The 16,849-nt window shown below is 38.6% G+C and overlaps 1 protein-coding gene across 2 annotated transcripts; it reads left to right on the forward strand.

The window, feature by feature from the left end:
* Positions 1 to 285: 285 nt before the first annotated feature.
* umps (uridine monophosphate synthetase) lies at positions 286 to 15,444 on the forward strand. 2 transcript variants are annotated; one of them, XM_079821514.1, is made up of 6 exons: positions 286 to 535; positions 705 to 858; positions 7,000 to 7,668; positions 12,677 to 12,852; positions 14,430 to 14,544; positions 14,753 to 15,444. In XM_079821514.1, the coding sequence occupies exons 1-6, from the start codon at positions 386 to 388 to the stop codon at positions 14,926 to 14,928; spliced, it is 1,440 nt and encodes a 479-aa protein (XP_079677640.1). In that variant the 5' UTR covers positions 286 to 385; the 3' UTR covers positions 14,929 to 15,444. The 2 variants fall into 2 exon arrangements, with proteins under 2 accessions (XP_079677640.1, XP_079677641.1); XM_079821515.1 differs by having other exon boundaries at positions 286 to 552; positions 14,753 to 15,436.
* Positions 15,445 to 16,849: the final 1,405 nt, after the last annotated feature.

Here is a 16,849-nt window from a genome sequence, read left to right on the forward strand (position 1 = left end):
TTTAGATTTACAATCAAGCTGTAATTTGGTCAAATGGTGCAAATTGTGTGTACATATTATTTTAATGTGCGAATTTAGGACGTGTAAACTATGCAGTAAGCATGAGCAATGAGTCTGATTAAATAAATAAATATTGAAAATGTGTTTTGAAAAACTAAAATTCCAAATGTGTTAAAAGTTAAACATATTAATTAAGAAACACATTAAAATAATTAAAATAATTAATTAATAAACATATATTAATGCTTTTATTTTGTCGCGTAATCTTAAACATCCGCAAGTTGTGTATCACGTGTGTGTTGCGTCACTGAGGCTGCATGGTTGGTGTCTTGCGCGCGAATGAATAGTACCCGCACTCAACCCCGGTTAGCGGAATTTAACTGAAATGGATGACACTACTATAAATAATTTAATCCTGAAACTACACAACATCCAAGCCGTAAAGTTCGGGACTTTTAAGCTTAAAAGTGGACTCACTTCGCCGATCTATTTTGATCTTCGAGTAATAGTGTCCCATCCAGCGTTGATGAACCAGGTAAACACGTGCTCACTGTGAGTAATGCTATTATGCTAGAAGTGTGTAATAGTATATCTTATCCTGGGTTTGTTCCTACCAAAAATGTTTTAGAAAACAAGCCCTTCAAATCTTCTTTAATTTGGTGCCATGCGCTGATTAGATGTTAATCATATTTGTTTGTGATTAGGTGGCAAACCTTCTTCACAAGCGTGCTGAGGATGCAGGGGTTCAGTTTGATAGTGTGTGTGGTGTCCCTTACACAGCTCTTCCTCTGGCCACAATCATCTGCTCTACCGAACAATACCCCATGCTTATTCGACGAAAGGAGGCTAAGGACTATGGTACAGTGCAACTTTAACTCCGCTCCATCAGTAATAATTAGTTTACTGTATTCAATTATACCTCCCCAAAACTCTTTGGACAGGACACTGAAGACACTTGAAAACTGTCTAAACATATCAAACCAAGCAACGTTTATATAAAAATAAATATATTTATATATAAATAATACATAATCACACACCTTAAATGCAATGTAAGTTGCTTTGAATAATGAACCCATCTGCCAAATGCATAAATGTAAAATGAATACAAAAATTGATTTTGAGATTTTTGATGTTGTTGAAAATGTGGAATGTACTGGGTTTAATTGTACCTTTTAGAGTCCAAATAGGTCTTAAGCTGCTCATTTTGGATTTACAACTAATAGTTTATACTCTATTTATACATTTCATTGTGTGATTTGCAGTGTGAATCTGTATTATAGTTTAATAAAAACATTAAAATATTGAATATATATATATATATATATATATATATATATATATATATATATATATATATATATATATATATATATATATATATATTATAACTATACCGGTATATAAAAAAAATTATATATTATCAAGTCTCAAGGAATTCGTAGGGCACGCTCCCTCTCTATCAGTTTTTCGTACACACAATTTCTCAACAGTTACACTCTTTTCAAGGTCTAGCTATGTCATTACTGCAGGTTGAACGATTCTGATTGGCTGAGAGAAAATAGTTAGTCATAGTAAATCTCCACACATTGTCAGTTAATCAGATGCATGTCTCCATAGATCAGTTGTTGACGCTTTCACCCGGGAATTAGGCACATAGTGACCTTCCAGGTCTTGAACAGGTGCCAGCTTGTCCAGAACAACATGCCCGTTGTACACCTCTAATACTGATCTGCAATAAAAAAAAAAAACCCTACATACAGATACACTGGCTTCTCTGAGGTTGGAGTTGGTTGAGCTCCAGCTCTGACCAGGGCTGCATTTCCCGATAACGTTGTCTCTTAGCGCGCTACGAAGACTCTAAAGGTATAACTTAACTAAAGGTATACCATTTCTAGGTGTGTTCCTCGAACTATACCTTAGGAGGTTACTTAAGGTAAACCTTCTTAAGTGCGACGTTAGCAGGTGCTGTCCGTGGCGGCGGTGCTGAAGTGGCTTATATCGATAGCTCAAGAATCGATTATTTACTCTATGCAGGGGTTGTTTCACTGCTTTATGCGAATTTTTTATATTTTATTTTTTTATAAAAGAAGCACTTCAGAAATAGTTGAACTTGCAAACTAAATTTTATATAATTCTGACATGAGTACGCGAACCAGCAATTTCATGCTCAACCGCATCATGCGTCAACCCGCTACACTAACTGGCAGTATGCCTTCACTGGCATTTGAAAGAGTCATTTATATTATTACAATATATTTTCCATAGTGTGTTAATTTACTCCACAATCAGGGATGATTGCCCAGCAGCTGCATTACATTATTGTGTAAATAACTAATTTCTGTTACTGAATGAACGCACCGCCACCCCGAGGTGTTACTCAGCCCATATCCATCCCCAACCACCTCCAGAAAACTCCCCACGGCATAAAAACGGAGAGCCGCCAGCAGCTGGATTTCAGGGCTGAGAGGGTAGCTCCGTCCAGTTTGTCTCGACAAAGTTGGACCAACAAGATCTAAAAGCTGCTCAATTTGCTGTCGTGGCAGGCGAAATTTATTTTGAATAGCGGCTTCTGACATGGTAGCCAGGGGACTAAAGTTTTCACGTATGAAATAGTGCATATACACTAAATGGCTCCGCGGACGGCGCCGTCTTTGATTTAGCACAACTATTCGCTGTCTCGCTGCCATAGTTTGACCAAACTCCCCTCCACAATCATTCCCTTTAAATAGGCTCCTAAGCTTTTCCTGTCTAATGGTTTGCCAGCTGATGTACCTTTGGATAATATAATTAAAAATCTAACAAACATTAGTGTAATGACAATTGTAATCCTTTCATTAAAAAAAATTAGCCTGATTGAACATTAGGTGTATATTACAACTTCAGAATTATATTCGTATAGACTGACATGTAAAGACGCTTTTTGCACAGTGGTGGCCACTAGTGGAATTAACTGTCAATAGTGATAAGGTATGGCTAAGAGTGGTCCAGACCAACCTTACGAAAGTAATACTTACAGAAGGTATTCTTAACTAAGATAGTTTCGGGAAACACGTATTAACGTTAAGGTACACCTTAAGGTATAACTTAAGAACGACGTAGTGTTAAGAAGGTTTCGGGAAATGCAGCCCAGAACGTTTCCCAAAACAAACATGCTGATAACATGTGCTTTCTCTCAGTAAGAGGTACAGACAATATTCAGTTTCAATAAAAAGAAATAATATAAAATAAAAAGCATATCATTCAGTTAAACCAAACATTCAAGAGAACATACAAACTAGAAGAAATCATCTTAATATGTAGGATAGGTATCGATTAAGGCTTTGATTATAAATTTAATTAGGATGTATATTGAAGCGGCAGTGGTTTTCAGAATAAATAAAAAAAATCGGCTTTTTGCCAAGGCAACATTTCTCATTTTATTTTAATTTAAATAGGTACTCAAATAAATTTGAAATAAAAATAACAAACTAATAAAAATGACAACACAATTACTTAGATTTTAAATGTCAGATTACAACAGAAGATATTTTAAAGTATTAAATGAGTACTATATTAGTAATATATTTTGGATATGCATTGACACTTAAAACTGTTACTGCTCATTATTTAATGTATTATGTTCAGAGTTCACATGAAGACAGAATGTTTTCATGTCCTCTGGCACATTTTACACGTACTGTTGTCAACACGCTTCTGTTGTGCTTTTTTCTTTTGCTTCTGTATAGTTGTTGTTTACAATTAGTTTAGCACCTTATGGTCCTTCTTATCTTGACGTTTGCACTGTCTCTTAGGGCTGGGCAATTTTATCGATTCTGCGATATAAATCGATATTTTTTCCCCCAAGAAAGTAACGATTTTTTTAAGCCGTGAGTATCGATACATAAGTCCCATTCAAATCCCCTTGTTTACCTCCATTTGCGTTGCAGGAAGAGCGATTTGGTCAGCCAGCCGCTAGTATCGCTGTAGAGCAAGTTACCCGTACTACTAACTTCACACAGACGCCGACGTCTACCTCTTCTTGTTTACGGAGTCAGAGCGAGGAGATTCAAAAAAAGGCGGCGAATATAAATCCAGCGCCTTCATGCTTAAAAGCAGATGTGTGGGAGCACTTTGGGTTTAAAAAGAAGAAGGAAAGCGACGACTTAGACTCAGGGGTCAACAACATGAGTCGCCCGCAAGGACCACAGGAGTTGCCCGCGGGTCTGTTCTAAAAATAGCTCACCATAGCAGCTGCGTTCAGTCGCTTCCGTGTTCATTTAAGCGCAGGGCTCCAGACTGAAGCCGAATATATACTAGTGTCTGTAAATAATGAAATTCCGAAATTACTCCAGCATGTTCTGCGTCTGTGTGGATGACGAGCGCACGTGCACTCGCTCTTATAGTCTCTGCCGACACGAACGCATTAACCTTCACTTCATGAGAATTTACCGTTTCATTTGAGAAAACTGGGTGCGTCTCTATCTGCTCCTGGTTCAGTAGTCAGGGCACTGATCAGGACATGAGTCAACGGGCTGATCCCTGATCAGTGGCCTGACTGAGCTAGGGAGCTGAATGACTGAGACCAGTGTTGGGCACGTTACTTTAAAAAAGTAATTAGTTATAGTTACTAGTTACTTACAAATAGTAACTGAGTTAGTAACTGAGTTACATCATTATAAAAGTAACTAATTACCAGGGAAAGTAATTACTGCGTTACTTTTTTTTTTTTTTCCAAATGTTCAAATATGTCAAATAACTTGGATGCCCCCAATATTAGATATGTTAAATGAATGAATTGGACACTAAATAGAATAAATTATTATTATAAAACATTGTACATTAATGTGCACTATTGTAATGTTGCTGTGGGACAATGTAAGAGACACCTATCAAATTCAATGCATTATTGTAAATATTATCAGTAGGCCTACTATAGTGTAAATATTGTGTAAATATTATCCGTACTATACTTTTCTTTGGTAGTGGAGCTCACGTTATCACCTGGGTTTTTAGCCACTAATTTTGTGGCATATGATGATGTGAGGCGCTTCAGAATCACTTGTCAACGGCGTGGAGAGACTCTTTCTTCCTGGGCATAAGTTGCATGTTACATAAATATTCTTACCTTTCACCTCAACGAGGGAAAAGTAGCGCTTATACTTCCAGTTTGCGAAAGCTACCTTTGAAGTCGTTGGACCATCGCTGTGTGTGCGTGCGTGTGTGTGCGTGTGCGTGTGCGTGTGCGTGTGCGTGTGCGTGTGCGTGTGCGTGTGCGTGTGCGTGTGCGTGTGCGTGTGCGTGTGCGTGTGTGTGTGTGTGTGTGTGTGTGTGTGTGTGTGTGTGTGTGTGTGTGTGTGTGTGTGTGTGTGTGTGTGTGTGTGTGTGTGTGTGTGTGTGTGTGTGTGTGTGAACCATAGACCGTCAAAAAAAAATAGGTCTGAACTCAACCTATCAACTTCAACCTTGTCTCCCACCCACCAATCATCATCAGTTATGTGCACCACCGCACCCACCCCCAACACGCATGGCTGGTGCACACACACACACACACATTGCAGGTCCGACTGACAGAGAGCCTGTTCGGATGAAAAGCGCTTCAGTGAGCTCAATTATAGTAACGCGACTAACGCCGCATTTTTTTCCCCTTAGTAACGCTAACGGCGTTGTAACGGGAGGAACAGTAATTCGTTTGATTACTCGTTACTGAAAAAAATAATTCCGTTAGTAACGCCGTTTATCTGTAACGCCGTTATTCCCAACACTGACTGAGACGCGCACCCACTGTCATATCATCATGAACACAGACACTGGTAATCACGGCAACCCGTCAAAATAAAAGTTCGGTTTAACGTGAAGAGATTGACTACAGATTGTAGCCTACAGTAAATTTAGCTACGTATCTATGTAATAATAATACGTCTCTACTAATAATAATAATTATGAAATAAATAATACTAATTATATAATTATTAATGGTTGCTTATTTTTCACTTGATCTTTCATTTATAAACAATGTTTACTTTTAAACAGCATACAGCCTTTACATGTTTATGTATTATTTACTTATGATTATCATCATATATAATAAAACATTTATTAAAAAAAAAAATTGTGGTATTGTACCGACTACTGGAACTACTATTATACTCTTTCAGGTGTAAAACAGTTTGGATAGTTGTTAATATGAGAATTATGATGCATTATTTAAGAGTTTTAAGTATTATATAACATGAGTAGCTCTCTTTGACTTTCTTTTTTAAAAAGTAGCTCTCAAATGAAAGGTTGGAGACCCTTGACTTAGACAAAGCATCGCGGTTGGTTTGCAAGCTGTGTGACACAAAACGTAAAATACTCTGGAAATACCAACAAGTGTCAGCGTCAAGCTAAAAAAGCTGTCAAAGAAACTGTTCAGAACAGGCCACTTGCTGCTACTTTTAAAACTTCATTGTTAATTGCAATACTGCACTTTATTACTTTTCAAAGGCTTGTAAGCTACAGTTTGCACTGTTTCAATAAATGGAACTAATTTTCTCAACACATCTTTGATTCATTTTGTCCAGCATTTGCAAGCTGTAGACTCTCTGTCCCGTCAGAGACATATATTGTGTAATTGATGATTTTAGTTTTCAGTTCAGTTAATTCAATCCAAGTAAATGAAACACTCACAAGATGTCACCAAAATCACTCTGTCCCCTTTAAATCTTTCAGAAAATTATGTAAGTGTATCGAATTATATCGAATCGAATCGTATCGTTGGCTGAATATCGTGATATATATCGTATCGTGAGCTGAATATCGTGTATCGTATCGTGAGATTAGTGTATCGCTACAGCCCTACTGTCTCTCTATGCATGTTGTGTCAATTTGGATGTTGCACCATGTAATGGCATTTCGCCCTCTCTGTGTATACTTGTATATTGCTGGTGTGACGATAAAGCTCTCTTGAATAGTATTTTGTTTATCTTAATGATACTAAAATAACACTGATCTGTATTGACTTGTTTTGAAAACCTCCAGGAACGAAGCGTGTCATTGAGGGAACCATCCAACCTGGTGACATATGCCTAATAGTAGAGGACGTAGTGACGAGTGGCAGCAGTGTTCTAGAAACCGCTGAGGTGCTAGAGAAGGAAGGCCTGAAGATCACAGATGCCGTGGTGTTACTGGACCGAGAGCAGGGTGGCAGTGCCAGGCTAGCTGACAATGGCATCACTCTACATTCAGTCTTTTCTGTCTCCAGACTTCTGGATGTCTTGCATAAAGCTGGCCAAATAGACACGGCCACTTATCAGAATGTTGAGAGATTTGTTCAAGAAAATAAAACGTATGTATCCGCAAAGAATGGCTGCTCCTCTCCTAAAAAGGGTTGTAAGGAGCTCAGCTATGGGGCTCGTGCCGGGTTGCCAGACACGCACCCTCTCGCTGCCCGCCTACTAAAGATCATGGAGGACAAGAAGAGCAATCTGTGCGTGTCTGCTGATGTGACCCGTGCTGAGGAGCTGCTGGAGATCGCTGTGACGTTTGGGCCACTGATTTGCGTGTTGAAGACTCATGTGGACATCCTGCAGGACTTCAAGGCAGACGTCGCCAGCAATCTGAAAGAGTTGGCTATAAAGCACAACTTCCTGATTTTTGAGGATCGCAAGTTTGCGGACATTGGGAACACGGTCAAGCATCAGTATGATGGTAGGTGTAACTTTCACGTGGTGGTGGAGTCTTAACTTTAACTTATAGTCCGCACGAGAGATCCATAGACTAAGGTGTTCATTAAATGTAGTGTTTTTTTTATTTTATTTTTTTATTATTAAATTGGATGTTAGAAACAATGATCTTTCGTTTCTCAATACCAGTGGTTCTTTTTGTCCACAAAAAATATTTGAAGGCTCCATGCATTTTTCCAGTTATGTTACGTCTATGACGTATTGTATGCTGTGTATATGTTCCTGTGCCTCCTCTCTGACAGGATTGGCCCAAGGCTTGATGAGAGAATGTCGATGGTTGGACCAGAAATTAGGGCTGGACTATAAATTTGTCCAAGTCTCGCTGGAGGGTGCTCTCGCTCTTTACCTGATTGTACTCTCTTTGTTACTTGCGATGATCTCTTCTGTGTGTCTCTCTCCTTGATTATTATTGCCCATGTGTAATTAACACATTTAATTTTGACTTTACAAGGACTTTAACACCAGAACTGAGTTTGTCACACCACAGACAAATGTGTTAACCACCCAGCCAAATTTGAATCATAAATCAACCATGTAAATAAAATAGCTTATCAAAATCTTGAAAAAATAAGCAGCATTCTCTGCTCTCAAACACTGGGGGCGTGTCCGCTGTTGGCGCTGAAACCACGTGTTGGGGGAGGGGCCAGTCCCGGTGGCTCCAGTGCGTCATCGAGCCACTGTTTTAGCCCTGCCTAAAAAATCCTGAACACCGCAATGATAAACTGTTTAACGGTCTAACTCCACAATTCAGTACTACAGTTCAGTCTTGTTTCAGCAATACATTTCTAACATTTATAATGTGTTCAAATCTCAGAATTGCCTTTACAGGGACTTTAAGCTTTGGTGATGCGGTTATATCAAGTTACATTCTAACAGTGCTGTTAACCATTGCGAGAGCTTTATGTCCTGAACTTTAATGTTTCACGTACATGTTTGTAATCCACGTGTGAAGCTGTAGGGGGTGAGTGCCTTGTTTATTTTTGTAGGCCATTTGGCCACCACCTTTTTCTCCTGTTTATGCTGTATTTTGGTTTCTTTTTGATGCACAGGGACGTTAGTCCCTTAAAGGAACACTCCACTTTTTTTGAAAATAGGCTCATTTTACAAGTCCCCTAGAGTTTAATAGTTGAGTTTTACCGTTCTTGAATCCATTCAGCCGATTATTTGTATCTGGCGGTAGCACTTCTAGCATAGCTTAGCATACATCATTGATTCTGGTCAGTCCATTAGCATCTCAAAGTGATGAAAAGTAGCCCCCAGAGAGGTAACTTTCAATCTGACCGGCACTAAGTTTGTGTATTTGCAGAGAAAGTTTCAGGCTTGCAGCCGACAAATTGTGTTGTGGATTTACCTGTGTGATTAGCCATGGTTCTGTGTGTTGTAAAGGGCTGTGATAGTAAGTCGAAGGTGTATACTACCACCATGTTTTACAGAATACCAACGAATCATTGCGCTGCTGCAGCCATGGTACGGCTGCGAAGATCCGCGACTATTACGCAGGAATGAGAAAGTAGTTCCTAGCCATATAGGTGTAGAAAAAAGTAACTTTTCATTTTCATTTGTTTTTAGCAGACGATGTAACTGTAGAAGAGTCAAGTTTTAAATAGGAAAAATATTGAAAGTGTCTTTGGTCATTTTTTGAATGAGATGCTAATGGACTGATCAGAATCAATGATGTATGCTAAGCTATGCTAAAAGTGCCAAATACAAAGATCGGCTGAATGGATTCAAAAACAGTAAAACTCAACTATTTAACTCTAGGGGACTTGTAAAATGAGCCTATTTTCAAAAAAAGTGGAGTGTTCCTTTAATGGGACGTTAGTGTTGTTTGTTTATTATTTTGGCATTTGCACACCCCTGATAATTGTATGATTTTGCTAGTATTCTCCAACGGCTGCCGCACAAAAAGATTGATCAAAAGCTATAAGACTCTGAAGAAATGAGTACGTTAACAGCCAGACTGTGTTGTCATTTATGTTGTGGTCCTGACTGGGGCCGTAACATAAATTGGGGGCTCATCCGGGATATTTGTTACGGCACCGGTCTAGGTCAGGGCCACAACATAAATGACAACACGTACTGGTTGTTAACGTATTCATTTTTATTTCTTTAGAGTCTTAGATCTTTTGATCAATCTTCTTGTGCGGCAGCCGTTGGAGAATACTAGCAAAATCATAACAAGAAGAAAATAACCAAAAGAACTGAAGCCAATGATCAGGGGTGAGCAAATGCCAATATTAAACTAACAACACTCTAACTTCCCATTAAGGAATTAACTTCCCTGTTCATCAAAATAAAGACCCCAAAATACAGCAACCTAACCTCACTCCTTAGCTGTTCACAAAACAGGAGAAAAAGGGGGTGGCCAAATGGCCTACAAAAATAAATAAGGCACTTCCCCCCTTCAGCTTCACACGTGGATTACAAACATGTACGTGAGACATTAAAGTTCAGGACATAAAGCTCTGGCAATGGTTAACAGTACTCTGTTAGAATGTAACTTGATTTAACAGCATTGTCACCAAAGCTTAACACCAGAACTAACACATGGGCAATATTAATCAAGGAGAGAGATGCACAGAAGAGATCATGATCAAAAGTGAGCGCCCTCCAGCGAGACTTGGAGGAATTTATAGTCCAGGGGTCCGTTCTTCGTACCTCGCTAACTCAGTTAGCTGGATTTGATTGTTGACGATTTGGCTTGATCTTGGATTGTTTGGTTCTTCGAAGCTCATCCTGGACTTGCTGTCATAGTAACAGGTCCGTAAGCTTAAACCTGCTCGGGAGCAGACTTATTTCATGTAATTTGCATCTAAGATTGCATCTTGAGGTGATACTTAAAATCTGTCCCAGCCACTGCTACTTTATTACAAGAGTTCATTACTGAACCAGGGGCAATAATAATAATTTTAAATAATAATATAAAAATGTTATATTGTATATGAGAATGTATAATACGACACAGCCACTTGATTGAGCGATTTATTTGTGATGGAATAATAACTTTATCATTTTATTTTTATTGGTTTACACATGTTGTACAGTTAATCTGAGCCGTGCATTAATTTGAGTGATCACGGATATTATGGGAGTGGCTTGATGCAGCGCAAGAGAAGAGAATTTGATCTTGACCCTAAAGAAACTTTAATACTGTCACGTTACAAATCTGCTTCAAATTTAATAACAAATTAAATTACAACATTGAAATAAAAATGTAAAGGGTGTACAAATGCTGTATAAAATCGTGAATATAAATAGGCTAATTGGTAATCATGTTAAAAAAAACATTTATAATTTATCTATTAAAATGTTTATGTTGTTTGGCTGTTTCCTTATAAAGGTCCAGAAATTCGTGGAGTTTTTTTGTGTAATTTGTCAAGTTTTTTGCCAGGTGGCTTTTTAATTATGATGTCATTACGTTGCTGTCTTGACGCCAGCCAATCACTGCATTACTGGTCGTGGTTTTGAGTATCGATGCATCTTCCCTCTTCAGGGAACACAAGAACGTGCAGTAATCTTAGATAATTTAATCCAGATATTTTAATCCAATCTGCAAATTCGTTTGAAGAACCAAATTAGCCAGACATCTGTTATCAGGATTAGAAGATCTGGGATCTGTCAAATCATCTCAGATGTATTAAGCGAGGTACGAAGAACGGGCCCCAGGCCTCATCTCTGGTCGAACCATCGACAGTCTCTCATCAAGCCGTGGACCAATCCTGTCAGAGAGGAGGCACAGGAACACAGCATACAATACATCATAGACGTAACAAGTTATTTGTGATGTACTGCATAAGGTTTAAGAAACAGGGTTTCTGCGGGTCTTAATTCACCCTAACATAAATTAAAGCTCTTAAATCAGAGCAGAAAGTCTTAAAGGGATAGTAAATCCAAAAATTAAAATTCTGCCATCTACTCACCCTCAAGTTGTTCTAAACTTGTATGAGTTTCTTTGAGTAAATGATGACAGAATTTTCATTTTTGGGTGAACTATCCCTTTAAATTCAGAAAGTCGTGGCATTAAATGTTGCAAGCCTTGCAAAAAACAAATGATCTTCCTCTGTATTTTTTGTGCTGTTTTACTATACAAATATCTAAACATCTTTAAATCAAGATACTTGAGATGCAAATGTAAAATGAAGTCTTGACAAATTGAACAAATTGAGTTTGTTAAAACAAGAACATGTACATTTTCTTAACCCATTCCCATTGTCTCATTTGTTCTTGTTTTAATCAAATTCACATCATTTTGGTCAGTTTCACAGAAAACACCACTTCCTAATTTGTCATTTTTGTATCCAGTAAATGCATCTTGATTTAAGAATATTTGGACATTTGCATTTGGAAAACACACACTGGGAGAGAGAAATGCTGAGGAAGAACATCACTTTTTGCAGTGTGATCGGAAGGTACAGTAAACGTTTTCCATATTCTAGTGGTTGGGAGCAGAGCAATTCAATTGTTTTTGTTTTTTTAAATTAAAGTAATGGTTATCTGTTGTAAGTTTCCAAACTTTGAAGTGTTGCTAATACAACTCATTGTGTTTCTTCCTGGACATTTACCTTTAGAAAACATATTTACATTGTTCCATTCATTTAAATTATCCTACTTCATATATCTATGGGAACTCGGAGTTGTTGAGGGGGGGAATTATAAATATATTGGTTTAGTAGTTTTGCTCTACACGGTGCTTGTTTGTATATGTCTATTCTTAAAGGGTTCACCCAAAAATGAAAAGTTCTGTCATCAGTTTCTTACCCTCATGTCATTCCAAACCTCTTCATGCAGCAGTTCTCCATGACATTTTATAGTGTCCATAGCTGGTATGAGAGTCCAAAAAATGCATTAAAAAAAAGACATTTACAAACGTCATGCAGTTCTGGAATGACATCAGGCTAAGTAAATGACAGAATTGTCTCTTGAGTGAACAATTTCTCTAAATTTCTGCACAAATGTTGTTCTTGGTTTTAAAGGTGGTCTCTATCGGATCTCATCATGGGCGCACATCATTAATGCCCACGCATTGCCGGGTCCGGGTGTTCTGCAGGGTCTCGGTGCAGTCGGCAAGCCTCTGGGTCACGGCTGTTTGCTCATTGCTCAGATGAGCTCCCAGGGTTCCCTTGCAACAGGGGATTACACTCAAGCAGTGGTACGTCTTCTATCTGTGAAGAACTAGGTGCAAACACTTCCAATATATATATTTTTTTATCAATACTATTCTTCGATTTGTTTGTTGTTTTTTTTGCTTCTCTGTAATGTTTTAGTATTGTAGGATCAAGGTTGTGTCATTTTTTTAATTAGTTTATTCCTAGCTTGGTCCTTTAAAGTCAGCATGAAATTGAAGTTGCAATAGTCTTTTCTTCCCTATTGTGAAATACACTGATTAGGCATAACATTATGGCCACTGACAGGTGAAGTGAATGACACTTATCTATTCATTACGGCACCTGTTTAAGCTTGGTACATACTCCGCAAGAACAAAGAAATTTGTTTTCTCAAGGTGGCACGAACAAAGTTTGTTCTGACCAGGACATTCCATACTTCACGATTAAAGCAGGTGCCACACATTTACGTTTCTCTGCATTAACCCCGCCCACTTTAAATTTCTGACCAATCACACAATAGTTCTCTGACACCCACAAGAAATAAGTGTTGAGAAAAAGCTCCAAGCTGTGTTGAGAACAAGCTGTGAGACCAAAATTACGTCTTTGTTCTCGCAGCCCTGGGAGCAAGACATTTTTTCTCTTTCCTTGCTGAGTGAGTATGTAATGGCCTTTAGTGGGTGGGATATATTAGGCAGCAAGTGAACATTGAGCGAGTTTGACAAGGGCCAAACTGAAGGCTGGTTTTGACAATCTCCAAAACTGCAGCTCTTGTGGGGCGTTCCCGGTCTGCAGTGTTCAGTATCTATCAAAAGTTGCCCATGGAAGGAACAGCAGTAAACAAGCAACAGGGTCATGGGCGGCCAAGGCTCATTGAAGGCTGGCCTTCTGATTAAACCGACCAACTGTAGCTCAAATTGCTCAAGAAGTTAATGCTGGTTCTGATAGAAAAGTGTCAGAATACACAGTGCATCGTAGTTTGTTGCATATGGGGCTGCATAGCCGCAGACAAGTGGAGGGTGCCCATGCTTACCCCTGTCCAACAGTGGGAATGTGAGCATCAGAACTGGACCACGGAGCAATGGAAGAAGGTGGCCTAATCGTGTTTTCTTTTACATCACGTGGATGGAAAGGAAAGCCGGCATAAGCAATGTGATGCTTTGGGCAATATTCTGCTGGGAAACCTTGGGTCCTGCCATCCATGTGGGTCTAATGGAGTCCATGCTTCGATGGGTCAGGGCTGTTTTGGCAGCAAAAGGGGGGCCAACACAATAGGAAGGTGGTCATAATGTTGTACCTGATCAGTGTACATCCAAGTGAAACGGCTTCTCAAACAAGACAAAATTGTAGGTTGGGACTCTGGGGAATTGATTGGGTCATTGTGGTTTGCTATTGGTGTATGTCATGCGAGTGACCATTGATCCCGCCCTCACGCCAGTAAACGCATCATCAGAGAAGAGCTGTTGCAGCAAGAGGGAGGGGGAAGTTATTTTGATTTAAAGCTTATGAGAGCACAAATGAATAAATTATGAAAAAATGGGTATTATCAATTTTGATTTCATGGTGACTTTAAGGACTTTCATGATTTAAGCCACTTATTTGAGTTGATTGAAATGTCTTTTAGGTCAAGATGGCTGAAGATCATTCTGATTTCGTCTTTGGCTTTATAAGTGGATCAAAGATCAGTGACAAGCCTGGTCTGATTCACATGACTCCAGGAGTCCAAATGCAGACAGGAGGTAATTATTATTATTTTTTTTTACTACTGTATACACATTGTTTTGGCATTTAGCTTTCCTTTTGTCTCTTGACAAAATAAAGAGTTTGGTTTGAGAGAATATTGTCTACTGTTCAGAAAAATGTAGAATTTAGTTTTTATATTTGCCTGCTTTTACTGATCAGATACCTAATGTGTTGTTTTTAACGTAGTTCTCTTTTATTCTCCAGGGGATGGACTTGGACAGCAGTATTCAAGTCCAGAAGATGTGATCTGCACTAAAGGCTCTGATATCATCATTGTGGGACGAGGTATTCTTGCCAGCCCAGATCGGCTCCGAGCTGCAGAAGAATACAGAACGGCAGGCTGGGAGGCATATCTGAAAAGACTCTCGCAGACCAGCTAATGAAACCCCTCAGGGAAGAGAAGGACCAATTTGGGGGTTGTTAAATCATGTCTGATTTTTATAGGTCAATTGCTCCCTCCTTGTTTTTGTTCAATTAGTAATAAAAGTGTCATTTAAACATGTCTGTCATATATTTTTTAATAATTGTAATATTTGAATGCAACATTTTAACAGGGGAGTTTTGAATATATATTATGTAATTTGATTCCTGTGCCAAAGCTGAATTTTCAGCATCATTACTTCAGTCTTCAGTGTCACATGAGCCTTCAGAAATCATTTTAATATTTGCTGATTTCATGCTCAATGAACTTGGTATTAACAATGGTTGAAAACGGTTTTCCGTCATCTTGGATACATGGAAAGCATTTGAGATATATTTGTTACATTACAAATGTTTTACTCCCACTGCATCCTAGCACATGAATATAATGAAACAGAATTTCTCTTTTGCATCAAAACACGCAAGGTATTTCCACCTTTGTCAAAGTTAAAAAAATAAATACATTTTAAAAAGCGACTTTAGTTTTGTCATCTCTTGTCAAATCCAGTAGGGGGCAGACGCACACCAGCTGTTTTCATTTTTCTTTAAATGCTTCCACAATAATGTTATATTTGAATGAAAAGCCGCCCGTGTAATGAAAAATATGGCCTTTTTATTTCGATTAGCCATTGCCCTATTCTTTTTATTGAGAATTGGATATTTAGTCTATGGTTTAATGTTATTAACAGCAGTGAGACATATGCTGTAGCCTAGTCTATACACCATCTAAAACAATTAAGCATCTTATTCTTATATTCCTGTTCCAGTTTTAAAAGGTGTAAAATTAATTTGGCACTCCGAAAGACTGTTTAGCCTACAGTGAATGAACAGCAGCGAAAAAAGAGGATACGATGATTTAAAAGCACTGAAAAAGAAAATGTTTTTCTTTTTCCCTTTTCTTGTAAAAAGAACGCTCATATGTACACAAATTACCATGAACTGAGCATGAGCAATAATCGATTATAGCTAATTTTGCTCGGAAGATATCATTTAATGCTACTTTTTATATTTAGCCAATGGAAACATTAACCATTCACCTGCAATACAGACTTTTTTCCTTTACTTTTTTCTTTCTTTCTTTTTTTTTTTTTAGAGTTTAAGAGGTCATCTTTATACCCTACGTCCTCGCGCCTTGACCTCACGCGCCCATCCGCTCCAGATGTCTCAACGCGTTTTATCTCGACGAAACGCGAGGTCGGTTTGCACAGAGCGACATGATTGACATAATAGAGAGAAGTAATCTACTGTGTGTGGACCTCCCATTTGACTCCCTGTGTCAATATTGGATGAGAGGAAAGTGCCGTGTGACAGGTGTCCAGGACAGAGTTCCGCGCGCTGAAGACAGAGAGCAGATCAATGCATTTATACTCGCGTGCACACTATAAAGCTAAAGGCCTCTGGTCTGTTAGCACTCGCTATTATAACGCTTCTGATGCGCCGAATCACACGGTAAGTTTGGTCTACTCAAGTTTTTGGTAGCACTTTAGTTAATGTAGCTACATTAAAGGCTCATTTAAAATGTCATGAACTGTAGCTATATTCATATTTTCATGTACAATAACATAATCTGTATATTGTTAATGAAAGTTATTATCACATGATCTGTTCTTCTTACTGGTTGTCTTCAAGGAAAGAGGACAAGTCACCATCAGAAACCGAATGAATGAATGGATTGATGTTGTAGGCTATGCTTTCTGTACTTGTATCACGTTGAGCCACGCGCACAATACCTGCAGATGAAGTGGTTTTGTTCGTTCGGCTCGCGTTACGCAGATGCAGACACGCGTCAGTAAAACACCAGAGCAGAGGGATCGACGCATCGACTGACTTTTTCACTGCTGTCACAAAACTTAGCCATTTTAAAACAGTGAATAAAACGCG

The sequence above is a fragment of the Gobio gobio genome (assembly GCF_949357685.1).
Source record: "Gobio gobio genome assembly, chromosome: 7".
In the NCBI taxonomy this organism is placed as follows: domain Eukaryota; kingdom Metazoa; phylum Chordata; class Actinopteri; order Cypriniformes; family Gobionidae; genus Gobio; species Gobio gobio.